Source organism: Aquila chrysaetos, chromosome 3, assembly GCF_900496995.4.
Source record: "Aquila chrysaetos chrysaetos chromosome 3, bAquChr1.4, whole genome shotgun sequence".
Classification (NCBI taxonomy): Eukaryota; Metazoa; Chordata; class Aves; order Accipitriformes; family Accipitridae; genus Aquila; species Aquila chrysaetos.
The window spans coordinates 11,521,334-11,545,807 of record NC_044006.1 but is presented as its reverse complement, the minus strand read 5'-3'; the positions used below and the strand labels follow the sequence as shown (position 1 = coordinate 11,545,807).

Sequence of the window (24,474 nt, the reverse complement as noted above, 5' to 3'; positions counted from 1 at the left end):
GTCTGCACTACTGACATAAATACGATGTCATCCAGTAATCCCTGAGTCACTTCAGCCATCATTCTTATTTGCTCCTCCACCAAAATCCTCTTGCTGCATGAATTATGAGCATCAAATAGAAACGAGCTGTTTCCCAGCAGCTTTCACACATTTCTCCCCCAACAAAGACTTTCAGCAGAGCACTAACTCACCGGCTGCACAGGAATCAAAAAATATTATCTTGGCGCAAGTGAAAAACATGTTCCTCCCACAACTTTCTTCTTACTTGCTGACACTGAATCCGATCCCTAGATTTAGCACTAAAGCCCTTTTTTTGCATCTTTGCAACGTTTCATGCTATCTGGGCTTTGTTTTTAAATACCCTTAGAAGTCCTGAAGCTTGTGCCAAACATGAACCCTCCATCTCCAGGGAGAGGATGCAGTTGTTCTACCATCATCTTTTAAATGCGCAGATGTACCCTGACTTCTGGAACAAAATAGGAATATATATGACACTGGTGAGATGGGGCTATTTTCCCCATGGTGAATGTATTTGAATAGTTGTGCAGAAGGGGGATATTTTCAAGTCTTGATACTACAGCAAATCCTACAAATAAAATTAGGAAGTTGTTCTTTGCTTCCTTAGCCCTCTAGTCATACCCCTCTACCATAATTTCTGTGAATTTGAACACTTGTCTTCCACATGCTCACACAGAGTATTTTTCCGAATATCCTCCCACCTCTACCACCAATAGCCTGTGGCTTTTTAGAAAAGAAACACCCAGCTGCAGCAACCAGTCTGCCTTTAACCCAAATATTCCAGGTGGCATTTACTGCTCAACATAACTTGGTGTCAAACTTTTAAGTTTTAAATAGCCTTTAGAAAAACTGGCTTTTGCAATTATCACTTCATAAGGGGCAGTGGGAGTTTGAAGACTAAAATACAGAAGTAATAAAATTGCAGCTTCCCACGCTACACAGGGAAATAAATTCTTAGTGGAAAAGATATGAGCTAGAGGGGAACTAAAGAAAAAACAAATTAATTGTCTATTTAGCATAGCTTTTATTGTTGTATCTTCCTTTTCTGCCTAGTTTTACTTTGCAATCTAACAGTTCTTGACTGCATGCCCAGTGATCAAAGCCGCCCAAAGAAACTCAAGACATCTTGAATCATATTAGTAGGGGAGCACAACTCTTCATTTACTTGTGTGTATTTACACAGGCAAAATCTCAACATGACTTGAGAAGGGTTTTTATCCAAACCAAGTTATCCAAGCTACACTAAACATTAAATGCCAAATAGGAATTTGCTGCTAGAGATAAGTGGCTGCTTACTAGAGGTAAGTAGAAAAGAATTCCTACAAATAGTCTCTTAACTGTTCAGATGTCCTTTGGGAAGGGAAGCTCTTCGTGGAAGAGACTAATTAAACTCTTGCTTCACTTCACCTTGGCTATCACAGCAATGCTATCAAGATGCTTCCCTTCTGATAAAACCAAGGGCACACTTGTACTTCCTCTTCAGGATCCTGCAGATCAGTTTGATGCATATCCACCTCAACTTCTGAACTTTTTTCCTATCGTCTCTTGAAGCAGGGTTTTATTTTTGGGACGTGATCACCCATTGGATACGACTTGCTGCGACTATTTGTAGCAACCACCTCAGAGTGTAATTCAGCCTGCAGCATGAGAGAGTGCATGGGTGCTACAGAAGACCACAAGCTAGCGGGAGGTGTCAAATCTCAAGGATTCATGAATGTGAGCTCTGACAAGTGTAAGAACTGAGATTATTCTGGAATTAGCCTTCTGTAACTTGAAAGACTGGTTAAACGTGGTATCAATTAAATGCTCGTATCAAATAGACTCAGAGGGAACAGATTACTCAATAGTACTATGCACTTTTTTTAAACCAGCAAAAAAAGCATTCAATTTCTCTGGCCAAAATTAAATGTAGAGGGCGATTTCTCATGCTAAGCAGTGCTCCAAACTTTAGGTCTTGAAAACGGTGATATAAATTGGTGTTGGAATAGCATGCCATTTTTTTCCTTAGCATTTTTCCTGAAATGCTGGCTCAATACCATTTGGCATACTTTCAATCACTGATCTAAAAATTAAGTGCCTTGTTCTCATTTATGTTTCTAGCATAAGGAGGCCTTGATATAATGTATGAGCAGGCATTAACTATTTATTCACTGTAAGTTGTCCAATGCAAGGGACACAAGAATCTAAGAACCTACAGGTGCTTACCGCCCACTTTTCATCATGATTGTCAGGTCCCTACAACTTCACAAATCTGTCAAGAAGCCATGCTACAGAGGGGCTACAGTAAATCAGCACAAACCCCAGAGCCTACACAAACATTAATTATCTTTATTTCCCCACCCTTTTAGCATTAACATGTCAGTGAAGTTTCTCACTGTTATGAAAGCAGTGGATGAAATGCACTCACTGTGGGATTTCATGCAAGATTAAAGATACAGATATTAATCTTTCAAAGGATTTGAAAAATAAGTCTCAGCAGCACAAGCTTCTGCTTTTAATGCATCTTAATTATTTAGGCAATGTGCTAGCAAAACACACCATGGGCTGCAGCACAAGTCAAAACAGCACTGTGGCTAGAACTTCCCAAAGAAAGTGAACAGGATCTGTGATCAGTGCACATCTGGAGACAGCTGTTTCAGGCCACCTCATCTAGACAGCAGATGACTTCCCACAAAGAAATAACACTCAGCTTTCAACTAGATCATCATATGCTCTTAGAGGCCAAGTCAACTTAAGTCAGTGCAAGTCAAGCAGCTGAAACAGTTACATGAGTACAATCATAACACCACTTTTTTGTGGAGGACAGACACTAACACCCACTCCGCATTTGATCCCTAGCCAAACTGGAAAAAAGTATTTTAATAGAGAGTTATATCAGAGGAGACCCAGGCCTTCTCAGATGACGTGTTTGGGCTAGCTCTACCTTACTTTCAGAAATGTGGAGTTTTATGGCTACTGAAAGTGAAACATCTTAGTGCTCAATGCCAATAAGGATCCTAGTTATTTTCTATGTAGCTCTGCTTATTTGAATAAAGGTGTATGGTACTGAACCATTGTATCTGTACTACTCCTACAGAATTACTGGAAGGCAGTGTCTGCCATTCTCCTTCCTGCACTGCTCCCTGCCAGATACACTGTGAAGACCACATCTAAACTGGAAACTTCCCTCTGTCCTGCATCTGCAGTAAGAACTACTGCCAAGACCTCTCTTTTCAGCTTAGCATCTTGCTAGCTTAGCAAGGCTTCTCTCAAGCTGCCACACAATCATGGCCTGATGAGCTTCTTGGGAAGCTGCCCCTCTACTCGAGGCATTGCTGCTCACAGCACCAGTACCACTTCACTGGTGGAACCTCATTCACCAGTGGCTGCCAAGGCAAAAGGCTGCCTTAAGCACAAGACAAGTAGAAAAGCCCAAGCTTCATCAATACTAGCTTTCCGGCTATTACTTGGATGGCAGCAGCGTAATGCTGTAACATGGATTTGAGTTGAGCCCTGACTCAGGTCAGTCTGAAGGAAAGCTCTGCCGTACCCTGGGGCCAGACAGCAGCCCCCCCCCCCCCCCCCCCCCCCCCCCCCCCCCGCACAGCTCGCCTCCAGGCTGACCTACTCCCAGCCGTGGGCTTCTGCTGCACCTTGTCTTGCTAACCTAAGAGCCATGTAATAGCCACGATCTCCTCGCTGGGAAGTTACTCACACGCTTCCCCAGTCACCCCTCATTCCTCAGCTGATATATCCTATGCTGATATTTGATTTTCTGATTTCAGGGGATCTAAAGGGTCTATATGAGTGAAAGTATACATGTGTGTGTGTGCGCACACGTGTGCATACTAAGTTGCACTCCACGCTCAGGATTTGTCTCTTCCATAGCAAAAACTGCCATAGTATTATTACTCAACTATTTCTTATTTGAGGGTATATTTACATCCGTAACATTTGATCTTGCTGGTTCAGCAAGGACCGTCCTCAAGCATACTTTCAGTAGCTAATTCCTGTGACTGCTGTGGAAGAGACATACACACATGCTTTAGACACACAACTGCTCCTTCACCAGCTAAGAGGCATCTTTGCTTTGCCTTCTCACCCTCCCCAGTTTGGAAGTTTTCCCCCATTTCTCAAAAGCCTGTAAGAGCCTGGGGGGAGCTTTGCTGTTGGGAAGATGTCAGAAAATTCCCAATACATATACCAATTTCAGAGGATTATAGCAAACATCCAGCTCTCCCTGGCTACTCTGGCTACCCAGACGTAACTACGCAGCAATTATTCAGAGCAGTTACCCACAGAGCAGAGAAGATTGCACAACTGCGAGAACACCGTAGCCTGCATCAATAACACTGCCATCCCCGAGTTGCTCTTAGCCAAGAATTGCACTTTATTAATCCTTACTGTAATCCCTAAAACATAGAATCATAGAATAGAATAGAATCATAGAATCATTTAGGTTGGAAAAGACCTTCAAGATCGAGTCCAACCATTAACCATGTCCACTAAACCATGTCCTTAAGTACCCTGTCCACTCGCTTTTTGAATATCTCCAGGGATGGTGACTCAACCACTTCCCTGGGTAGCCCATTCCAATGTTTAACAACCCTCTCAGTAAAGAAATTTTTCCTAATATCTAACCTAAATCTCCCTTGCCTCAACTTGAGGCCATTTCCTCTTGTCCTACCTCCAGCCACCTGACAGAAGAGACCAGCACCCACCTCGCTACAACCCCCTTTCAGGTAGTTGTAGAGAGTGATAAGGTCTCCCCTCAGCCTCCTCTTTTCTAGACTGAACAGCCCCAGTTCCCTCAGCCGCTCCTCGTAAGACTTGTGCTCCAGGCCCCTCACCAACTTGGTTGCCCTCCTCTGAACACGCTCCAGCAACTCAATGTTCTTCCTGGAGTGAGGGGCCCAAGACGCTCAAGGAAGTTTTGGTGTTACAGCCAGTACAACCATATAACCTCTGCATGCTGTTACTACCCTCAGCATTGTACAGAAGTTATATTAAGGAAGAAAACCCATCCAAAGCTCTACTCATTGATACGAGTGGTCATAAAAAAAGGTTTTTTTAAAAAGAGCAATGCATTTTAATCTTCTATGCTCCAAGACTAAATTTCCCTTTTTAGCCTTACTATCAATTATGAGTATGAATAACCTTATTCACTTCCAAAATCATCCCAAGTACCATACACACTTAATCTAAACAAAGGAAATAACAAAATGTGTCAGTGTTATTCTGCAGCACTGAACTTAAAGTTAAGTCCAAATCTTAAAATCCTTTAGGTACTTAGAAAGTGGCTGACTAATCCTGTAACCACAAAGACAAGTTATCTCACTGGGGTTTTTTTTCAGTAACTGAATTAGAAACTAAGCTAAAAGGTCAGCCAGCCTGGACAAGTGCAAAAAAAAAAAAAACCAAACCCAACCAAACAAACAAAAAAACCCAAAACCCAAAAAAAACCCAAAGAAAAAAAGAGCAGAAAAGGAGAATCACTTGCTTATAAAAAACACTTGCTTGCCAGAGATTTGATTAAGGAGAAACACAGTAGAGGTTTTTTTCCTTCTCTAAGTGATTATGCTTTAATTTTCTTAAGAGAGTACCAAAATACCTCTGGACATGCTAAAATAAATCATGTCATTGGGCTCTGAAGATCTGGCTAGCTGTACAAATCAACTGTAAAGTACACAGCTGACAAACTTTTTTTTCCCCTCCCTCTTTTTTAAAGAAAAGCAGTCTGTCAGAAAATGCTGATTCCTTTAAACAAAATAAAATTTTCTACAAATCTGAGACATTTAACTAAGTTCTGCTAGGAAGGGTATACGGGCCTGTAATGGCGCTTCCTTCCAATCTGACATACCCTTTCCTCCTCTCTCCCTTGCTCCTAAGGGCTCTACTCACCTAAGGATTAACAATTAATTTATTTATTCAGGATCACTTATCCTGAATAAAGCAGAACTCCTGAAGAAGTAAAAGTAAGAATACCTAAAGTAAGAGTGATTCCTTCATACAATATTGCTCAGTGTACTATTACCATGAAACACAGGGTAACCAATTAGTTAACACTAAATTAGTATGTGAATACAGTCTTCCATTAATAATGTGGAGTGAGAAGTTTGCTACTGGTATAGTAGAATCATTAACTTATCGGAAGACTTCACACACTTAAATCTGCAATGCACAATGAAGGTTTAAGACACACAGTTTCAATTTCAAAGGCTTAAGACTGGATCATCCATGGTAAGTAGGCATTATAGATAGGCCAAAGTTGTTTAAAACTATCTTAACACTTAAAGAGTATTAATCTTTATTCAACAAATGTTTTTAATTTGAGTCTTAGTCTCCTAATTTATTTCCAACTCCAGGAGAGCTGCTGAAGAGGGTTTGTTTCCAGAAAGACCACACCAGTTCCCTATCTTTTGTACCCAAAAGTGAGGCTCATCACAAAAGCCTGGTCCGACTCTGCTCTGCCTCCCCTCCTTCACCAAGGGAAAGGAAGCCATAGCTGCAATTTGAAGGCAAGGAAGAAGGGAAGGAGAATTAAAAGCTTTCTGAGGAAAGCCTGAACTACAGAGATTTCCAGGGCATTTTGAAAAATGAATAGCTGCATGACCATGGGAGAGGCTGTCATCTTTAAAACCAGGGGCATATGTTTAATATCTGAGACAAACATTTTTTGGAACAGTCCCCCAGTGAACCATCTCCATAAAAATCCACGTCACATGAACCTGCACACATCACCATGCAAGGTCTTCCCAAGTGTTCACTATTACTTGGGCATCTTTGTATAGTGATACTGCATGATGGTAAGTCACAAAATAAGAAGGAATTAAGCACTCCAATTCTGAATAATATTCCTTTCAGACTATATCAGTCTTTGTGTATTAGGCTACTCTTTCTCCCCCTTTCTTGAAGGTCAAAGCTTGGGTTTTGAAGCCATCTGGTCACTGAGGTTATGGAAATAAAAGCTACAGCAAACCTCCCAGGATACCCTGGCTGTTGGAAGCAGCCATGGCCAACTGCAAACTCCATTATCTTCTCTGTACGAGCAAGACCTCAAACGTGCCTCACACATGATGAGCACCCCCACCCCCCCCCGCAAAGTCTCCTGTTGAGGTAAGCAGGGAGACACCCAGTAATTACACACACCAAATAACGCCGGCAATAAGCCAACATCTAGATTTTTCTGCAGGTTTTATCGTAATACAAGAAGAGGATGCACAAAGGCAAATGCACCAGGTCCAGAAGTCAGAGCTGAGATAACTTTGCTCCTCCACAGTACATCATTTCAGGCACTTGTCCGGATAAGACCCAGCCCATTGGAAAGTATTCACAGAAGCTTGATGGAGACTTTATACCCAGGCTTTTCCCTTACGGTCCAGAGACTCCATCCTACAAGAGGCAATCCAGAGCAGCTCTATTAGGCTCCTGATGCAAAGAGTCCCCAAAAGGAGCCCTTTTTGCTACAGATGAGAAAAACCTGGACAGGCTTGTCTTTTTAAGCTACATTACCCTTTACAAACATTTGTACTGACAGATGAGTTGCAAGAAGATTTTAGAAGCGTTTCAAGTAGATCTTGTTTGAGCAGCAGTGTTCTTTAAGGAAGATGCTGTGCCAAGAACACACCCAGCCTTGAAAACAGATCTCAAGGCATAACAAGGCTCAAACAGGTTTTCTAAAGAATTCAGTATGCTCAGAGATTTTTCCAACATCACACCTTCAATTATTAATTCCTCTTCCCTTTCTCCCAAAGCAGAAACGCACATTGCAGCCTGACCTTAAACATACAGCAGTAGTGGAACAAATCCCATGATCAAAGACCCTGGATGAAGTTCTGTTAGTTACTTAGTTCATCCACAAAACTTTCAGTCAATGTCTCAGTTGATTAAATGCTGCAGTAGGAAAGGGGCCTCAAAGATAGTCCATGATGTTGCATTTACAAGTCTGAATGCTCTCAGATAAAGCTGATTTCAGGTTACATTATTTCAGTCTCCATTAAGGGCTATGACCTAAGCAATTCAACAGAAACAGCAGCAACTCATTTTACTTCCCACTCACCTCAAGTTTCATTTAAAAAAGCCTTATATCACAGAAGGCCTGCTAGATATGAAAATATAGTCAAAAAAAAGCAATTTTGACAGCAAGTTGTGGCAGTAAGTACATTGCAATCAACGTCAGTATGCACCAAAGTGAAAGCAGGTGGTGAACAATGACCCTGTTACCAAATGTAAGACAGCAGAAATCTATTCTCTTCTACAATAGATATGAGTCAAGCCACTGAACTACGTTTTTCAATTCAAATATTGCTAACAAATTTTGAAACCAAATGTGGTATCTTCTGGATTTGGTTTTTTTTTGTTGTTGTTATAAAGGGAATTTAGAAAGGTTTATAAAATCTACATACATAGAGCCTGCTGTAAATCACACTGATGGTTTGAAGCAGCCATGAATCCAATAAAGTTTGCAGTAAGGTTCAGAGTGACTTCCTCATGCAAATGTTACAGAAGATTCAAGACCACTTAACAAACAATAAAAAGAGATAAGCAAGCTGTTCCTGGGCTTATTTTTAAAATGACTGTATGTTTGATTACAAGGTGACAAAATGAACCATTTTTCCTTAATAAAGATGTCACAAGTTGAAAGTATTTGCTGGGAAGAAGATACTAAATATGCTGAAAAGGTAATGCTTAACAGAAACACAAACAATTAGCAGAGCTTTAAAAATGCTTGGCAGATGGCTGAAGGGGAAAAAAAAAAAGGAAATCCATTTAAGGGACATCAATGTTATGAATCAAGGCAGGTGACATTTAAAACCAATGAATAAAACATCACAAAAACCTGTCTCTTCTTATAAATCATACTTCACAGTGGAAATTACATCTAGGTACTACACTTCAAGATCCTCCTCAATTAGCAGGAGATAACAACCATGGGGGTACGATTTCAGGTTTGGAAAGTAATAGCTGTCTATTCTGGACTACCTCCTGTTGTCAGAAAAAAATATTCCTTTTATTTGAGTCTGTCTTTCACTCCCCATGCTCCCCCACATTATGATCTTAATGCTCTCCCACTGAATGAAAGTTTTATTTAGACTCAGCACAGCACAAACAAATATCTCAAGTTTACTTGTTTCCCAACTAGGAATCTGCCCTTGCTCCATAGGACCTAGACAGGGATATCTATCAGCCATCCCAGATCTGGCTTTATCTCTCAAACTGATGAATGCCCTAGCAAATAAGTTCACTTTACAATCAAAGAAAGACCACTGGAAGAAATCAGTGCCTGAGAAGTAATTTTTATTCCAGCCACCGCTGGGAAAAAGGAGAGTTCATGATAGATGAAGGGAAGAAACTTTTGGACAGAGAAATCCCTGAAGATTCACTCAAAGTGTTTGGTTTAGTCTTGGAAAAAATGTTACTGAAAAAAGCTCTACTTTAACCAAACCCATTTTTTTTCTTCTACACAAAACTATACATATTCAAATGAATTTTTGGAACAATCAATCTTCATTCATCACGCAAGGGTCAGAGAAACTTGCTCTCTTAGAAAAGAAAGAATGTATTGCAAGTTTCATAATAATTCAATAGAAGTCTCAAGATTATTAGATTTTCAAATAATCCCATTGAAATGACCTGCAAATGTGCACACTCTAATAAGGCCTTTTTTGCTTTTGTCCAGGCAGATAGACTTTCTGGAGTCTTAGTAACAAGTTCAGATTATCCACTTGAGTAATTTTGATGGGAGAAAGGAGGAACAGAAAGATTAGTGCAGAGGCCTGCATCTGACACCTTTACCAAGCTCTTTAAAAGACAGAAGTAAAAAGAAGATAAAGCTGAGAAGATCACAGTACAGTCAGGAAACACTATAAAATGATAAACTATAAAAAGTCACACAACAGCAGCTTACCCATATAATGCAAGTACATTTCTTCTAGCATCTGCCTTATCCAAGTATCCTCAGCATGCTTTCTTCCTACTGCTAGAAAGGACCCAAAGACCAGTTCCAACAAAATGAAAGCCAATTATTTAGCCTGCCATCATTCTCAAAGCCTGCAACTGTACAGAAAATACTCCCAAGTTTTTAATCGATTGAACTTTTAGAAGGACAAAAGGTAGTAAAGCTATGAAGCATCAATATTAGCTTGCTAATAAATGCTATCCAAATGAACATTCAGAGAAACCAAAGATATTGAATGTTCAGGTACTGGTAGACAATAAGCTGTTCACAAGACAAATGACACCTTCACAGAGAGAATACAATAAATTAGAGACTCTGATCATTGTAAAGCAGAATGTGTTTACTGTTATTGATAAGCAATAAATCACCTGCCCTTTAACAGTTCCTCCCTATAAATCACTTCCAATGAAAGAAATAGATGATTCCAGTATGCAGCCATTCTTCACCACAGTCCTGAGCTGGGAGAAGAAATATACTGTGCTGAGTGATATCCATTTTTAACTGTAGTCATTCTATAGTGGTGTAGGGGAAGCAGCAGGGTGATGCAGGAGACGTAACACTGTGCACCGTGAGATACCAGCTCCAACTTCTGCAGATTCATACCAGGGCTGAGCAGCATACAGAGCTGCAGTGTGCATCAGGCGTTGCACTTCCCTGGTTTGGACTCCAGCCTGCAGTGACCCATTGTGGTTGGCATTCTTACTGCCTGGACCACAGCTGACATGCATAAGCAGACCCTGATTCACAGGCATTGTCAGGCTGGTGTCTACCACCAGACTCAAAAATACAGTATCACCCTAATGTGATTTGACTTGCTTTGAAAGAATTAAGCTTTCTATAAACTTTTCAGTAAGAACTTCAATCTCTTGTTATCACACCAGTACATTATTTGTTTAACTAGAAGGAAAAGGATTCACACTCATGATTTCACCACAAACCAACAGCCATTTGTCCAATTGAACAAGCTGAAGACACCATTAGTCTAACACACTTTCCTTCTCTGCTGGGTTTACTTATGTATTTTAAAATCTTTGTTTCCAATGTAATGTTTCAAACTACTAAGTAAAAGCACAGAAATGAGGATGATAATAAAAAACAGGATGTCCCAGATGAGAGCAGCATACTGAAACATTGTCTCAATAAACAGAAAATTATATTTTTCTTTACTACTTCAAGAAAAAGAATTACACCTCCATTCAGGTAAGAGGAAGGCTCACTTTCATTTATGTTATACTTGTGAAAAAGAAAGATCTAAGCAGTAGCTGTTAAAAGCTCTGGCTAGAAGTTGCTTACAGACAGACACAAAAAATACCACTGTTTCCTATCAAGTAAGTATAAATGGACATACAGTTATTCGAAGTTACTTAAAGGACGTTGCAGTTGTGATACCAACTCTTGCAGTGCAGATAATTCCAGAACTCCAAGAGATGTGAATATACATTTTAATAAAGTCCACTTTCTAAAAATGTGTTTTCTTGATGTTTTGCTTCAACAGTTTGCCAGACTATTGCTTTGTCTCTTATCCAAACAAACTGCATCGCAAGCGTGAAATATATTTCTATTGCTCACTCCTTTGTCCCACTGGCTTGGTGAACCATCCAACTCCTACAGCCTCCTGCTCCAACGAGCCGCTGGCAGGACTCAGCGTAAGGAAGAGGAATACTGTCTGGAGCAAGAGCTTCTAGGCAAAACCAAAGACCACAGCAAGACATCTACAGACACTTTTGAAACAAAGATACCTCATTTCAAAATTAGTGAATTTTAAGGAGCACAGTCCACAGAGAAGTCAGGTATCGACAGCAAGCTGCGGACCAAGCACTTTGGAAGCAACAGGCTAGACAACTGGTTACTGGAAAGGTATCTGTAGCTGTGGGATCAAACCCAGACCTTCCTGCAACTCCTGTAACTCCGCGAAGTCCCTTCTCTGCCCATCTCTGTCTAGCAGATGGTGAGGTGGAGACAAGAACAGTTGCTTGTGCAGGAGGGCTCTGACTGTGCAGCCCTAACAAAAGTTGCAGCTGATCAGCACCTGGATTCTTCCCCTCAATTAGAGGCAATTAACACCTCCTGCTCATCCTTCCTTCTTTTGCCCTGCAAATATTTCAGAAGCAGCAGTTCTACTGCTTGCAGGACAGTCTCCCCCAGCAGTAGAGAAACAGATGACACTGTGCACTGAAAAGTGATAAAAAGTCTGTTTTGGAACTAGGGGAAGTCACACCAATCTTTCCTGTCCAAAGAAATTCCCATCAGCAGCCGATGAGACACTTCTCAAAGGGAGCTAAAAAGATAAGCTAGTACAGAGAATAGCACTCACAGCATGGAAACACAAGACCTGAAACACAGATTCACTCACAGCAGACTGAAGTGTGGTGAACCTGTGAGCAGAGGCCATGACAACAACCATCTTCCGCAGTCCTTCCGCAGAAAGCTGAGAAATTTGCCATGTGTACTCCTTCTACTTCTGCACACCTTGACACTCTCAAGGATATACACTAATTTTATTTTTGTAAGGAAAAAAGTTCTGCTCTAAAGTTCTTCTGCTTCAGTGAGAGAACCTGTGATGGTACACCCTATTCTTTAAGCCAAGGAGTGAGAAGGAAAGACCCAAACTACTGGCTGTTGATAACTGTAGGAATAGGAAAGGTCTGATTCACCAAGATTTAGCATATGCAAGCAAAACAAGGTCTTCCCAAAGGAAGCAGGATACTTCTCAGGAAAGAGACATAAACCTTGTTTCTGAATGTCAGCTTCCCTCCCAGAGCTGCAGCAGCAGGATGAAGATTGCCAGTGCAGAAAACAACTGTTGATGGTTGCAGTTCTCCACTGAGGTCCTGCAAGTGAATGACAATGCTTTCCTTCAAAAGGTCAGCTATCACCTGGTGTTCTTCCAGTGAAGCACGGATAGCAAGAGCAGCTGAAGCCAACGTAAAAGTGTCTGTACCAATTAAGGTCTTGACAAGCTGCCTTACACAGGCCAGGAATGGTCAGCAGGTACACAGGTGCTGGAATCAAAAAAGCCTTGGAGCAAATGGCTTCAGCTCCTTGTGTAAAGCCTACAGAAAGACTTGATGTCCTGCAGTACTCTTGCTCTAGCATCTGATAAAAGCTCAGGTCCTACTTGACTCCACATCCAAAACAAGCCCCTAGGATACTTAATCAGCATAGATTCACTGATACATGAAAAATTATGACTTAGACTTACAGCAAAACCTAAGCTCAACACTACAGGTATTAAAACAACAGCAGTTGCATCATGATGGCAAAAGTCAAGATTGACAGGGGCACTACTGCCACTCATTTTTCACGAGTGAAACCACACTCATGAAATAACTCATGAAATAAAACTGAAAACATTTCAGTACTGTCATAGCTACCATAAACCATGAATGGCTGGAAGCTGCTAATTTGCTAATAAAACAGGCTTTCAATAAAATGATTAGTGATATAATACACAACATTCATGACTGGATGATCCACAAATACGTGCTACAATAGGTTTGGCAAGACTGAAGGCCTTTCAAGCAGGGGCAGAATAAAAAGAAGTGATCCCACTTCAGCCACATGCTATATTAGAATACTGACCTGCTCAGAGCAGTTAAAAGGCTTTTAAAATAGGAATAAGCAAAGGGTTTGTTCTGTCAAAGGGCAGGAAACACTGCACAATTAGTTTTGCTGTATGTTACAGTACTACTGAAAGATTAAAGTGAAAAAATGTATGACATTGTCTAAACAAATCTTCTAGCATTATTAATTTAAGTCTGTGCAACAGTATGTGACTAATGTTCACTGGCAAAATTAAATTCAACTACAAAAATTTCGAGATCTGATTATGGCAATTAGGAATTCTACATACAATGCAGCCTGCCCATTAACAGCCTACCCCTGCAGCATTTTCATATTAGAGTTTGTTATATTCCTCCTAAAAGCAAGAATTTTTGTCCATAATTAGTATTTTTTTTCCCCCATGTTAAATAAATCATAATGTTCTTGAAAACATTTTTCGTAACCAAGCAGTGCTTAAATCTTTAGAGATCCTTGTTCAAACATGAGTGGGGATAAACATTAACACCATCAGGCATTCACTAATCAGTTAATAATAACCTCTACCTCAGAAGTCCAAGGCTGGAAATACACTGCTGGAAATACACTGGGTTTATACCATTTCTGGCCACAACCAGGACATAGCCAGAGCGCCACATTTGAGAGGAATGGAGTTCATCACCTTTTAGAACAGGATCTCTGGGTTTTCCACTCTGCAGCGGATGGGGCTGACTCAATCTAACCCTTATCTAACATGACATTGCCACCATGATATAAATAGTGTCTTATTTGCCTGCTTCAGAGGAACAATGTTAGTCAAGAAAAGGTCAAATGGTTTTGCCACAGGGGAAAAGAGTAAAAATCTTTTGTAATTTAATATTGCCTTTTTTTTTTTTTTTGTGAAGACAGGGGATTCCAGGTGCTAGTGACATAGGAAGGAGAAGAATACAGAAGAGAGGACAAGGCATATTTATCTACTCTGCAGTAGCACAAAGCAATAATATTTCAATCATTTCTTAAGGCCCAGGAGAAACTAGTATTCACCCAGCACGCCAGTGATCTCATCTCTACTTGGAATCCTGCAAACTCTATAGACAAAGTCCGCTTAAACCTACCTACTTTGACAATGCACAAATAAGTTATAGCTGCAGGCAAGCCTAGGACAGATGTACTTGATACACCTAATGAATGTATTTTTTTCTTATTCCACAATGCTTACTGCACTGATGATTTCAATTAATAAAGCATTAATAAACATTACTTTTACCCATAGCTAGCCATCAAATTGATCCATTTTTAGCCAAATGGGAGAAATACCCAGTTTTAAGTCTTTAAAGGCATTACACAATGTGAGGTTCCTGTTACTAACCCTCAGATAAGGACTATACAAATACCCATGTGTATTTATTAAGGTTGCTTTCAAGCATTTTTCTTATCCTACAGAAAAGAAAGTAACTCTCTTACAAAATCTGCACACAAGACAGGCTGGTATATTCATACACAGTTGAACTAGAGAAATACATACAGCTGGGAAGGAAAATTTCTACAAATTACTACATGAAGGTGACCCAAATCCCATTTTATTGCTAGCTTTTATTGCTTCCAGCATACTGGTAATCTATGCACATGGCAATACTTCAGTACTAATGGAAATCAGTAAACAAGGTCACATGCGTGTCAAACAGTTGCTTTCCACATTCTAAAAATACTTGTAGGTCCTCTTTGCTCGAATGGCACCGACCTTTCCTTGTGTCATCCATGCTGCCTGTGCCGCTCACCGGGTGTAGCCTGCACCTAAGGCTCATGGTATGCAGGGTGGAATACATCCTACTCAGTGGAAATAAGGATAATTGCTAAACTTGTTATCAACCAAATTAGAAAGTAAAATAATTACAGCAAATTTCCCCTTGGGCCATCTTCTGCAGACTACAAAAGACTTCGAAGATACTCCAAACCAGCCCATCTTTCCTTGGAAATACCACACATTGAAAAATAATTGTTTATCATTAAATTAAATTACAGCATGTAAGGTGAATGAGATAAAGTATCTGACTCGACTGGAATCACATGTTTGGCCCAGACCCTGTGATACACATGCAGCTTGCAGGTTATTTTTGCAAAACATGTTTATGCAGTGACTTTAAGCCTTCAGGCTAAACATAACTGTAGTGCAAAGGGCTACAAGAGAGAGAATGCAACAGGTCTCCTCAGCTAGCCATCCTTTTCAGTCTAAATAAGAAAATCTGAGATACAGCACCAAAGACAACAAAATATATGTAATAGCAGTAGTCTATACAATCTGTACAAAGAGAATGAAAAGCTCCAGCTATTATTCCAGACTTAAAGTGAAGCATTTCCTCAAGTTGTGACTAGCAGAGGGATTTCGCTTTCCACACTGCTTTGTGAAGGTGGAGTGAATCTCACCAACTACTGAACGCAGCGTGACAACCTAAACCATGGGCAACATGAAGAGACATCGTAAGGGTGCACAATGCACTTAAAGCAAGAAGTGCTTGCAGTGAAGTATCATTGAAAGAAAACGCAGTGGAGGGAATGGTGTTCAGCAGAGCGTTCATCTTCTGGCATTTTGAACTCAAACCAGAAATTTTCCATCCTCACAAAAAATTACATCAAATTTATGAATAGTAGATCTTTCTTTGGACTTCTGAAAAGTTCCTGAAAATTCTGAGCATGTGAATGTTAGTTAGGAAGACTGAAATTGAGGGCTTGAAAGAGAAATGAAGACAAGCTCAACATTTGTATAATAAACCAAAACCCAGTGCCAAAGCTTGAGAAAAAACAAGTAAATTCAATGGTTCTAACACTGTTCTTTGTCAAACACTACACATTCAGGATTTGCATTTCCTAACTGCCATCTGGAATTCTATTCTTTTATTTTAAATGCATAATGGGGAAGTAAAGCAAGATAGCTTGTACCTTCATGTCCTCAGGCTTTTTTGTTTGTTTGTTTGCTTTTAAACAAGGAAACTATACAGATAATGACTCGTTATGATTACTGAGAAATACCTAAAGAAAATGAGTTTTTCAAAATGCCCCATCCAAATGCATTAGCAATTAGAATCTCCTCAAGTTTCCATTAGTCTGTCAAAACAAGAAATAATCTTATAGCAGCTCTGACTAAAAATCTTACAGATTGTCACAATGATTGAATTTCAAAGTATAGACTTACAAATTCGTAGTCTCCATCCTGTGGTACTTTCCAATCAGATGAATTTTTTGTCTGGCCAGACACATTCTTCCCAAAGCTATTGATTTGATTCTCCTTCTCCTTCTGCTCAAAATATTCAAGGAATGACGGTTTGGCTGGCTGCATTGTTTCATCCCTCCCTGGAAATATTAAAAATAAAAAAAACAGTTTTGAAAAATATATTTTCAGTTATACAGCCTTACATCATGCCCAAAAGTGATTTTATTTTTTTAGCCCACACTAAATCACGTAGTACTGCTAAAGTACTTGCTAAAGTACTGGTTTTTCAGCAGCTTTTCAATCATAAAACTGACTGTACAGTGAGAAAACCAGAGAAGGGATGCTTAAAGCCTACCACACAAGTGATTACAATGCTGGAGGCCTTGGCCTCTAGACCTGCAATCCAATCCATCAAAACACACTACCAGGTAACCGAGCTTCATGCACTGAATGCTAGAACTAAACTGCTACCAACTAGAGAGGTTGGGTTCTTTTTTCATCCCAGTGAGGTTGCATGCACTGCAAAATACACAAAGTTCCAAAACTAAACAGTGTTGTTTTACAAGCAGAAACTAATTTTTATATTTATGAATGGAACAGTACAAAAAGCAAGGCTTTCAAAGACCACATCTATCATACAAATATCACATAACTTGGGTAGAAGTAGTCAAGTTCTAAATTTCTTGGGCAGAAAGGATTAACCAGTTTGCAAAGCTTCTTTTTTTTCTTTTTACAAACAGTCAGTTAGTAGGTTGTCAGGTTTACTGCCCTAGTTTTCTTTTTGTAGGTTAATTCCTCTGAACACACTTTTAGTGGATTACTTGAATAAGCCAGATATATAGATTAACCATTCAATTCTAGACTGCATTTAAGAAACTTGGGGTAACAAGAAATGGGCAAGGGTACAAAGAGAGACAGAGGGGTCAAAATAACCCCCTAAATATGAATACTTTGAGTTGCAAGAGCAGGTCTCATAAGCCTCCCAAGCATCACTCTTGATAACAAAAAATCCACACATACTGATAGGAGAAGAAAGGATATAGCCAAGAGCACAAAGCTTTAGCACAACTAGGTTTACATTATTCTCATTTGTCTAAGTTATTCTTTAGAACAACCAAAAGTTAAATGAAAAGGAGGAACGCTGCTGATGCATTAAGAGCAATGAGCTAGTAAAACTACATTGTCACAGGGTGCCCAGATACGTTGCATAGCTTGTGGCATTAGGGATATGAGCACTAATGTATCCCTTCTTCCTTTAACCATCACACTATCCGAATCCCTGCTCATGTGATTTAAGTACCATTACATACAAATAAATCTAGCAATCCATTCAGCAAACAGGTTTCCATCACTGAAGGAAGAAACGCAGGGTCACAAGTTCCCAGATCAAAGCAGATCCCCAGCGCTGTTTGGAGAGAGAGGAGGTGGGGTCCATGAACAGAAGGCAGCTTCAGTTGTAGGGTGATGACAGCGCAATAGGGAAGGAAGTGATGAAAAGTGAAAGGATGAAAATACTGACTCCTAGCACAGACAGCATAAAAGCCAATACAGGAAGAAAACACAAAATTTATCTTCACAGCAAGTCAAGACCGAAAGACTTTCAGTATCTCCAAAGGAAGATTTCTTTACTAGTGGAACCAGTACAGCATCAGATGCTGCCCAGACTACTCACAGTTAAAACTGGCCTGTCCTGTGAGTTACAGCGCAGCTAATATCTTGTAAAGAGTCGCATCTAAATGAAGAGGCAGGCTTGCACAGCAAACATGCTTCAACAGGGCTGCACCACAAGACCGTGACAGCTGCAAACACAGCTAAAGACTACTCGCAGCTTAATGCCATTGTACTGCTCATCATGATAAAATGCTTCACAAAAACCTGTGAGCATAATGGAAGTAAGCACTGTAACAATACCTAGTAAAATGTTTTTGTTCTGATAAAATATGGTTCTCTAGGCACTGAAGTAGGTTACTCATACTTGAAACATATGTTTTAGGCAATGCAGAAACCATCCTTTTCAGAAAGCAGGATTAGAACTAGAGTTAACAGAAAATGGCATCAGAATAGCCTAATTCTGGACTGTGGAAGTAAGTTCACTGTTGAATGCCATACATTTGAAATAATCTGTTATGCAGGCAATCAACCAGAAGTTCAGAGCTTCAGACAAGCACACGGGTGGAGCCGTCCTTTGATGGGTTTGTGGGGTCTGCGTAACACTGACTTTTCCACAAGTTTGTCCAGAAGGCAGGCTATCACAAGACAGTCCTCACTAAGGACATTCAGCCGTGCTTTCCTCTTGAAAAAATACTAGCTACTCTGGAAACCCATTAAGATTTAATCACCGAATATTCTTCTTGCACGTAAAATTGCCATCCAGTGATCCAGAACTTCCCTGGCAGACACTGTCTGATCATCAGACAAGTGTATGAATTCCTTGGTCAGCTATGAGATACTTTAGGAAGTTATTTGTCTACAGACATGTTAAATACAGAACAAATTTCCGCAAAGTATGAGAAAACTTGGCAGGATATTTGGGTTGTGATACTGAGAGAAGTGTGGTTCTACACAGCCTGAAATGTCATGATGCATTTTGAAAAAGCACTGCATTGTACTGCCTCTCCAGGGCCAGCTAAAAGCTCAGGCATGAACTGAAGTGCTCATACTTTTGCACCATGACAACTAGAGCAAAGACAAATTATTCTACCCCTGGCAGTAGTTCCCCCTCTTTTACAAACAAAACCAAAAAACTCATCATACAGAATTAGATCAAGAAAGACACCTTCAGACAGGCTGCATGAAGGTCAGTCAGGGAAGAGACACGTCTGCAAAGTAGAAAACAGATTTGCTGTTGGGAATAATTACTGAAATACAATAGCAATCCAATTACAGCTAAGTGATAAAACATTTATTTAGAATGAAGTAAATACACCCCTTGTATTCTGCTGCAGTACAGCTTGTTTGAAGCAGGAGGTAAGTTGTTATGCCCCATCATGGCAATGTTTAACACCAACAAATTTTGTAGAAATAGAAGAATTCATAACTAACTAGGCTAATCCATACACAGCTTACTAGCAGCCAGCCTAGGTCTCAGTAATTCAGGCTTCCTAAGGGAGGAAAAAAAAAAAAAAAAAAAAGAAAAAAAGAAAATCTAAATGAAACTTGTACTCTATGTTTTGAAAACAATCGTTTGCAGCACAGGAGACTTTGAAACCAAGTGTTTCACTCCAGTGACACTGGCTTATTCAGTTCGGTTTTTTTTTTTTTTTTTTTTTTTTTTTTAAAGACTGTTAGCTCATACCAGAGCTTAATTCAGAGTGTCACTTAAAATAATCATGCTCATTTCCCCACATCTTGTATTTTACCAAGAACTGCAATATCTGTAAACGACTAGTTACATCTACTGAACAACCTATTGTAGCATCACTGAATTATTGAAAGGCACATCCAAACCCAAGCTTTATTTAATAAAACTTCTGTTTTCATGCAGAAATGAAAGCAACAAAGAAGAAAGCACATGAAGTGGTGGGGGTAGTTTATAATCCCGAAGAGTACAACTAGATTTTCATCCCCAGAAGTACAAGTGACCGAAAAGCTGAGGGGCTGCAGCACAAGGCTGCCAGGACACCAAAGGGGTCTCTGCCATGCTGAGCGGGTGGGAGGAAAGGGAGTTTGTTCAGCCTGGGAAGGGCAGGAGAGGCTCTAGCTGCGGTCTCCCACTCCAGCAGGCCATCATAGCCCCACTCTCCCTCGCGAAAGGATGCGAGGAAGAGTCTGAACTGCAGCAAGGGGGCAACTCTGCTGAACATAAGGAAGAAAGTTTTCACAACAGGGATGGTTGTGCAATGGAGCAGGGCTGGAGCAATTGTGCAAGGCCCTGAGCAACCGGATCTGACATTGCACTTGGTCCTAGCCATTGCACAGGGAACCAGACTGATGTCTCCCAGAGGTCCCTGCCAAGCCAAGCTCTTCTGCGACTCATGCCCTTCACACCCGCTGTCAGACACCTCTAACCTTGCAGTCACCTCAGGCCTTTCAAACACATGCAACATTTAGTCATCAATTTTAGGACATTTCTACACATCAACATGTAACACTGCATCTTTATTTAGCATTGGTTTGGTTTTTGTTTAAACTGCTAAAAATTGAGATTGCTAACTGACAAACGAAAAATGGAAAAAAAAAGATAATATAAAATGAAAAATAGCCAGAATACAGATCTAAGATGCCTGAAATTTTAGTTGCTGCTATGATCTAGTAGCGGTGTGTATGCAGCAAGACTGACAGAAACCCTCCTGGAGACAGACAGACATTACACCAAATAAATTATCATCCCAGCACGACTGGATTCTTTTCGTCAATCTTGGCACTTAACAGCAGTGTCATCTTTCCAAAAATGATCTGCTATTAATTCAACACAAGAGTCACACCACTATATCTTTAAGATTTTGATAAAAGGCAGCTGAAGACAAAAATCAATCACTGCTATTTGCAGAAGCAGACGCTGCTGAAAGATGACACTGCACTAAACGTGTCTGTGCCAAAAAGCATTTAATTTTCTAGTTTTATGGGGTTAGACTAAAATATGAACATTTGACAGAAAGTGAGATCACAACTGTGACAGAGAAGAGCCTTTTATGAGAAGGTCACCCTGTGGTGACAAGAAAGGCTTCACCATGCATTTATTTCAGAACCTAAAGAGTTGCTTATAAGGATGAGCCGCGAGAGCTCCCTGGAGCCATTAATGGTCTACCGTTTAGATATTTAGTCATCTTTTAGGAGCTGTATTAATTACACAAATGGAACACCACAGCTCTGCTGGAGCCGGTCCAGCTGACTGCAGAATTACAGGTTTGGGCTAGCTGTACAGAGCCACAGGCGCTGGGAGGACCCATCGTCGTTCAGCCTGCCATGTGGTAAAGAGCAGAAGCCCTCCGCAAAAAAAATCACAAGTGCCGTCTGGTATAAAGTCAGGTTTAGAACATCAGTATTGTTGCGTGTCAGAACAGAAAAAGATGTGAAATTGGTGGGTCCAAAGGTAGAGAATGCTGTAAATTGTGAACAACAAACATCCCCTTAGATTTTGATTTTTAAAGGAGCAGCATGCTATGCTTACTACTGATTTCACTAATAGTGTTACCCTTTCAGCAGTGGAAAGCAAGTCCAACTGCATCTGGTACCATGCAAGCTGGGACAGTCCTTACCCAAAGCACAAACAGCCCAGACAAGCCAAAAGACAACTGACAGATACCGGCAGGGCACTGCAAAAAGCCAGCGAGGCAACATCAGCAACAGCCAGTGGCCTTAGCATACTGGATCCTCACCTCTGCCAGGCTACAGCAAGGGTAAGTTTTTCCTTAAAACTTAAGCAGTGTGCTCCCTCCCAGAAAATGTCACCTGTCCGAATACTTGAGGGAATGGAAGAGGTCAGTCTTAGTGGCTGACTGCAGCATACGGACCTCCTTACATCAAGCAAAAGATGACAAGGAAGGTGTGGAGAGCCTTCAAGCCATTTTTATTTCTATATGATGCTGCAGAGAAAGTAGAATAATAAAGAATAAACAGCATAGTCAATTAAACCAGCAAGATATTTACTTTTTTCCCCCCCATAGTAGAGAATATCCATGAAACCAGATCATTCAGTATCATCTAGTCCCAGAAATCAAAGTACTCATTTTGTTGATTTTGTCAAATTAGCTCTCACAATTGAAAATTTTCAGAAGCTCAAAAGCTTCAAAGACGCCTTCAAAAGCAAAGTGGGATTTACAAAGTCCTTCTATCTATCTGAACAAGCTTGCTGAGTAATGAAACTAGAATTTCTGCTTTTCTCTAAAATTATTCTTCTCTACTCAAACTTGACAGCAGAATAATCCTTGTTTTATTATTCTTTCCTCTTGAAAGAGATTGCTATTATCTACCTAGGGTGAATATTCTAGAGTCACAAAGCTTGTCATGAGAGAAAGATAACCTCAGGAACGCATTTTGTGTGCTCTTTACTCAAGTCAATTTATAAAGTTAATACTTAAAATACCTATTCTTGAAGCCACGGTGAGAGATTTCCTCCCTTACATCACAAAAATTGGAGCTAGAGTTGTGGCTAGGAAGAGTCCAGGAGATCATGCTACAAATTCATCTACAAAGAAGGTAATGTAAATCAACAACAATGAAGTGATTAATTACTACATTAGCAGTATCAAACTAAAACATGATACTTGGTACACATATATGTATTTGTCAAGGTTTCAGGAGGCTGCAATCTTTAGATACAACTGGCTTCAGCTCTGGAGAATACTTGCGTTTATGAGAATGAGGTGTCAGAAGCAACAAGACCAAAAATTTTTAAGTTGACTTAATGCTAGGAAAGTATCACGAATGCCCTGCAGAAAGCTCAGGAAGTTGCAACCCTGTGAGCAGGAGCTCAAAAAAGCTCTGCAGAGATGTAGTAAAGAGCACTCATATCAACTTTAAAGAAAGCAGAGCTATCACTGCCTTTAGCCAGACATAATGCCAGAAAGGATCCCTTGGGACAAGCAGCATAGTCTTTTGCTATCTATACAAGATTATATAGTCCCTTTCACAGAGTGATCAAGATCTATTGTAAAGCAATTGGTTTGCTTTGTCCTTGCTGTTGACAGGCTTGCTGTTCTCCTGAGTTATAAACCCTCTCATTTCCAGTCTGAAGTTTATGGGCAGCCAGCGTATATGCACTTGTTCTTGAGCACACCTCAGCTCTTTGGCATTTAAACCATCATCCTCTACAGTGTTCACCTTCCCTCCTTGCCCGTTTTTAATTTTTTGTTTTGTTTTTAGGAGTTGTCATATCCAATGTCATCTTTCATTTTAGTGGTCTAAATAAGCATAGACCTTTCACTGACTTCTCACATAACAGGCTTAGTCCCCAGTAGTCTCAGTAAGCTTCTGCCTGCTTTAGATTGAATTATGTAACTTTAAGATTGAAAATGTACACGTATTTAGGATGCACAAAACAGTGCCTGATGATTATGTGCAAGCAACACTTCATTAATATTAAATTTCAAATGGAATTGCAGTTTTATTTGCTTCAGGCTGTTTCTTAGAGATCACAGCTGAACTTTAGCAGCTGGACAGCATAATTTGTACAGTATGAACAGGACTGAGTCATTTTATGCAGCAGAGCAGAGATACCAATTTATTCAACCAGAGCAAAAAGTGCTCCATCATTAATGAATTCACCCCATGGCAACACAAGCTGAGATTTCCTCACATTAAAAGCAGACCACATAACACTTCATATCTATTGAAGCTTATGAGGACAAGTCTTCCCATAATTATGGCCTATCTCAGACTAAATCAAAGCAGAACATACCTGACAGGTCCTGCTATTAAGGAGCTCCTAAATGACCACAAAAATCAAAGCTAGGTATCCTAACCAATCTCTTTTAATGAATATAAGACATCAAAGTCACCTAAGGAGAAGAGTACCAACACTCACCAAAAGCTGTGGTATATACAAGGGAGGACTTTCTGAAAGAGGAGGAAATCCTCACAGTAATGAAAGCTGTTTAAGACCAGGTTACCTCCTTTTCGATCTTTTACATAAAAACTCAGAAAAGATTATAAATATATAGCAGCTTTCTTCCTCCATCACAAATTTTCCTCCATTTTTCAATTTTCATGTCAAGTGGACACCTTATGTCTTTTACCTCATTAGCTGAATTGCCAATTTAGTCCAGTAACCACAGTATGTGACACAGGCAGCGAGATATGAAGGTGCATCAAGCAAGAAGTGAACATTTCA

General features: G+C 40.1%; 1 protein-coding gene across 2 annotated transcripts in view; it reads right to left on the bottom strand.

Moving 5' to 3' along the window:
* Positions 1–24,474, bottom strand: part of STK4 (serine/threonine kinase 4) — a 49,792-nt gene that overhangs the window by 7,682 nt on the left and 17,636 nt on the right. For both annotated transcript variants that reach the window (XM_041122449.1, XM_030009487.2), the window contains one exon: positions 16,686–16,843. In XM_041122449.1, coding sequence (XP_040978383.1) covers positions 16,686–16,843 — 158 coding nt within the window. The remainder of the gene's footprint in view (positions 1–16,685; positions 16,844–24,474) is intronic.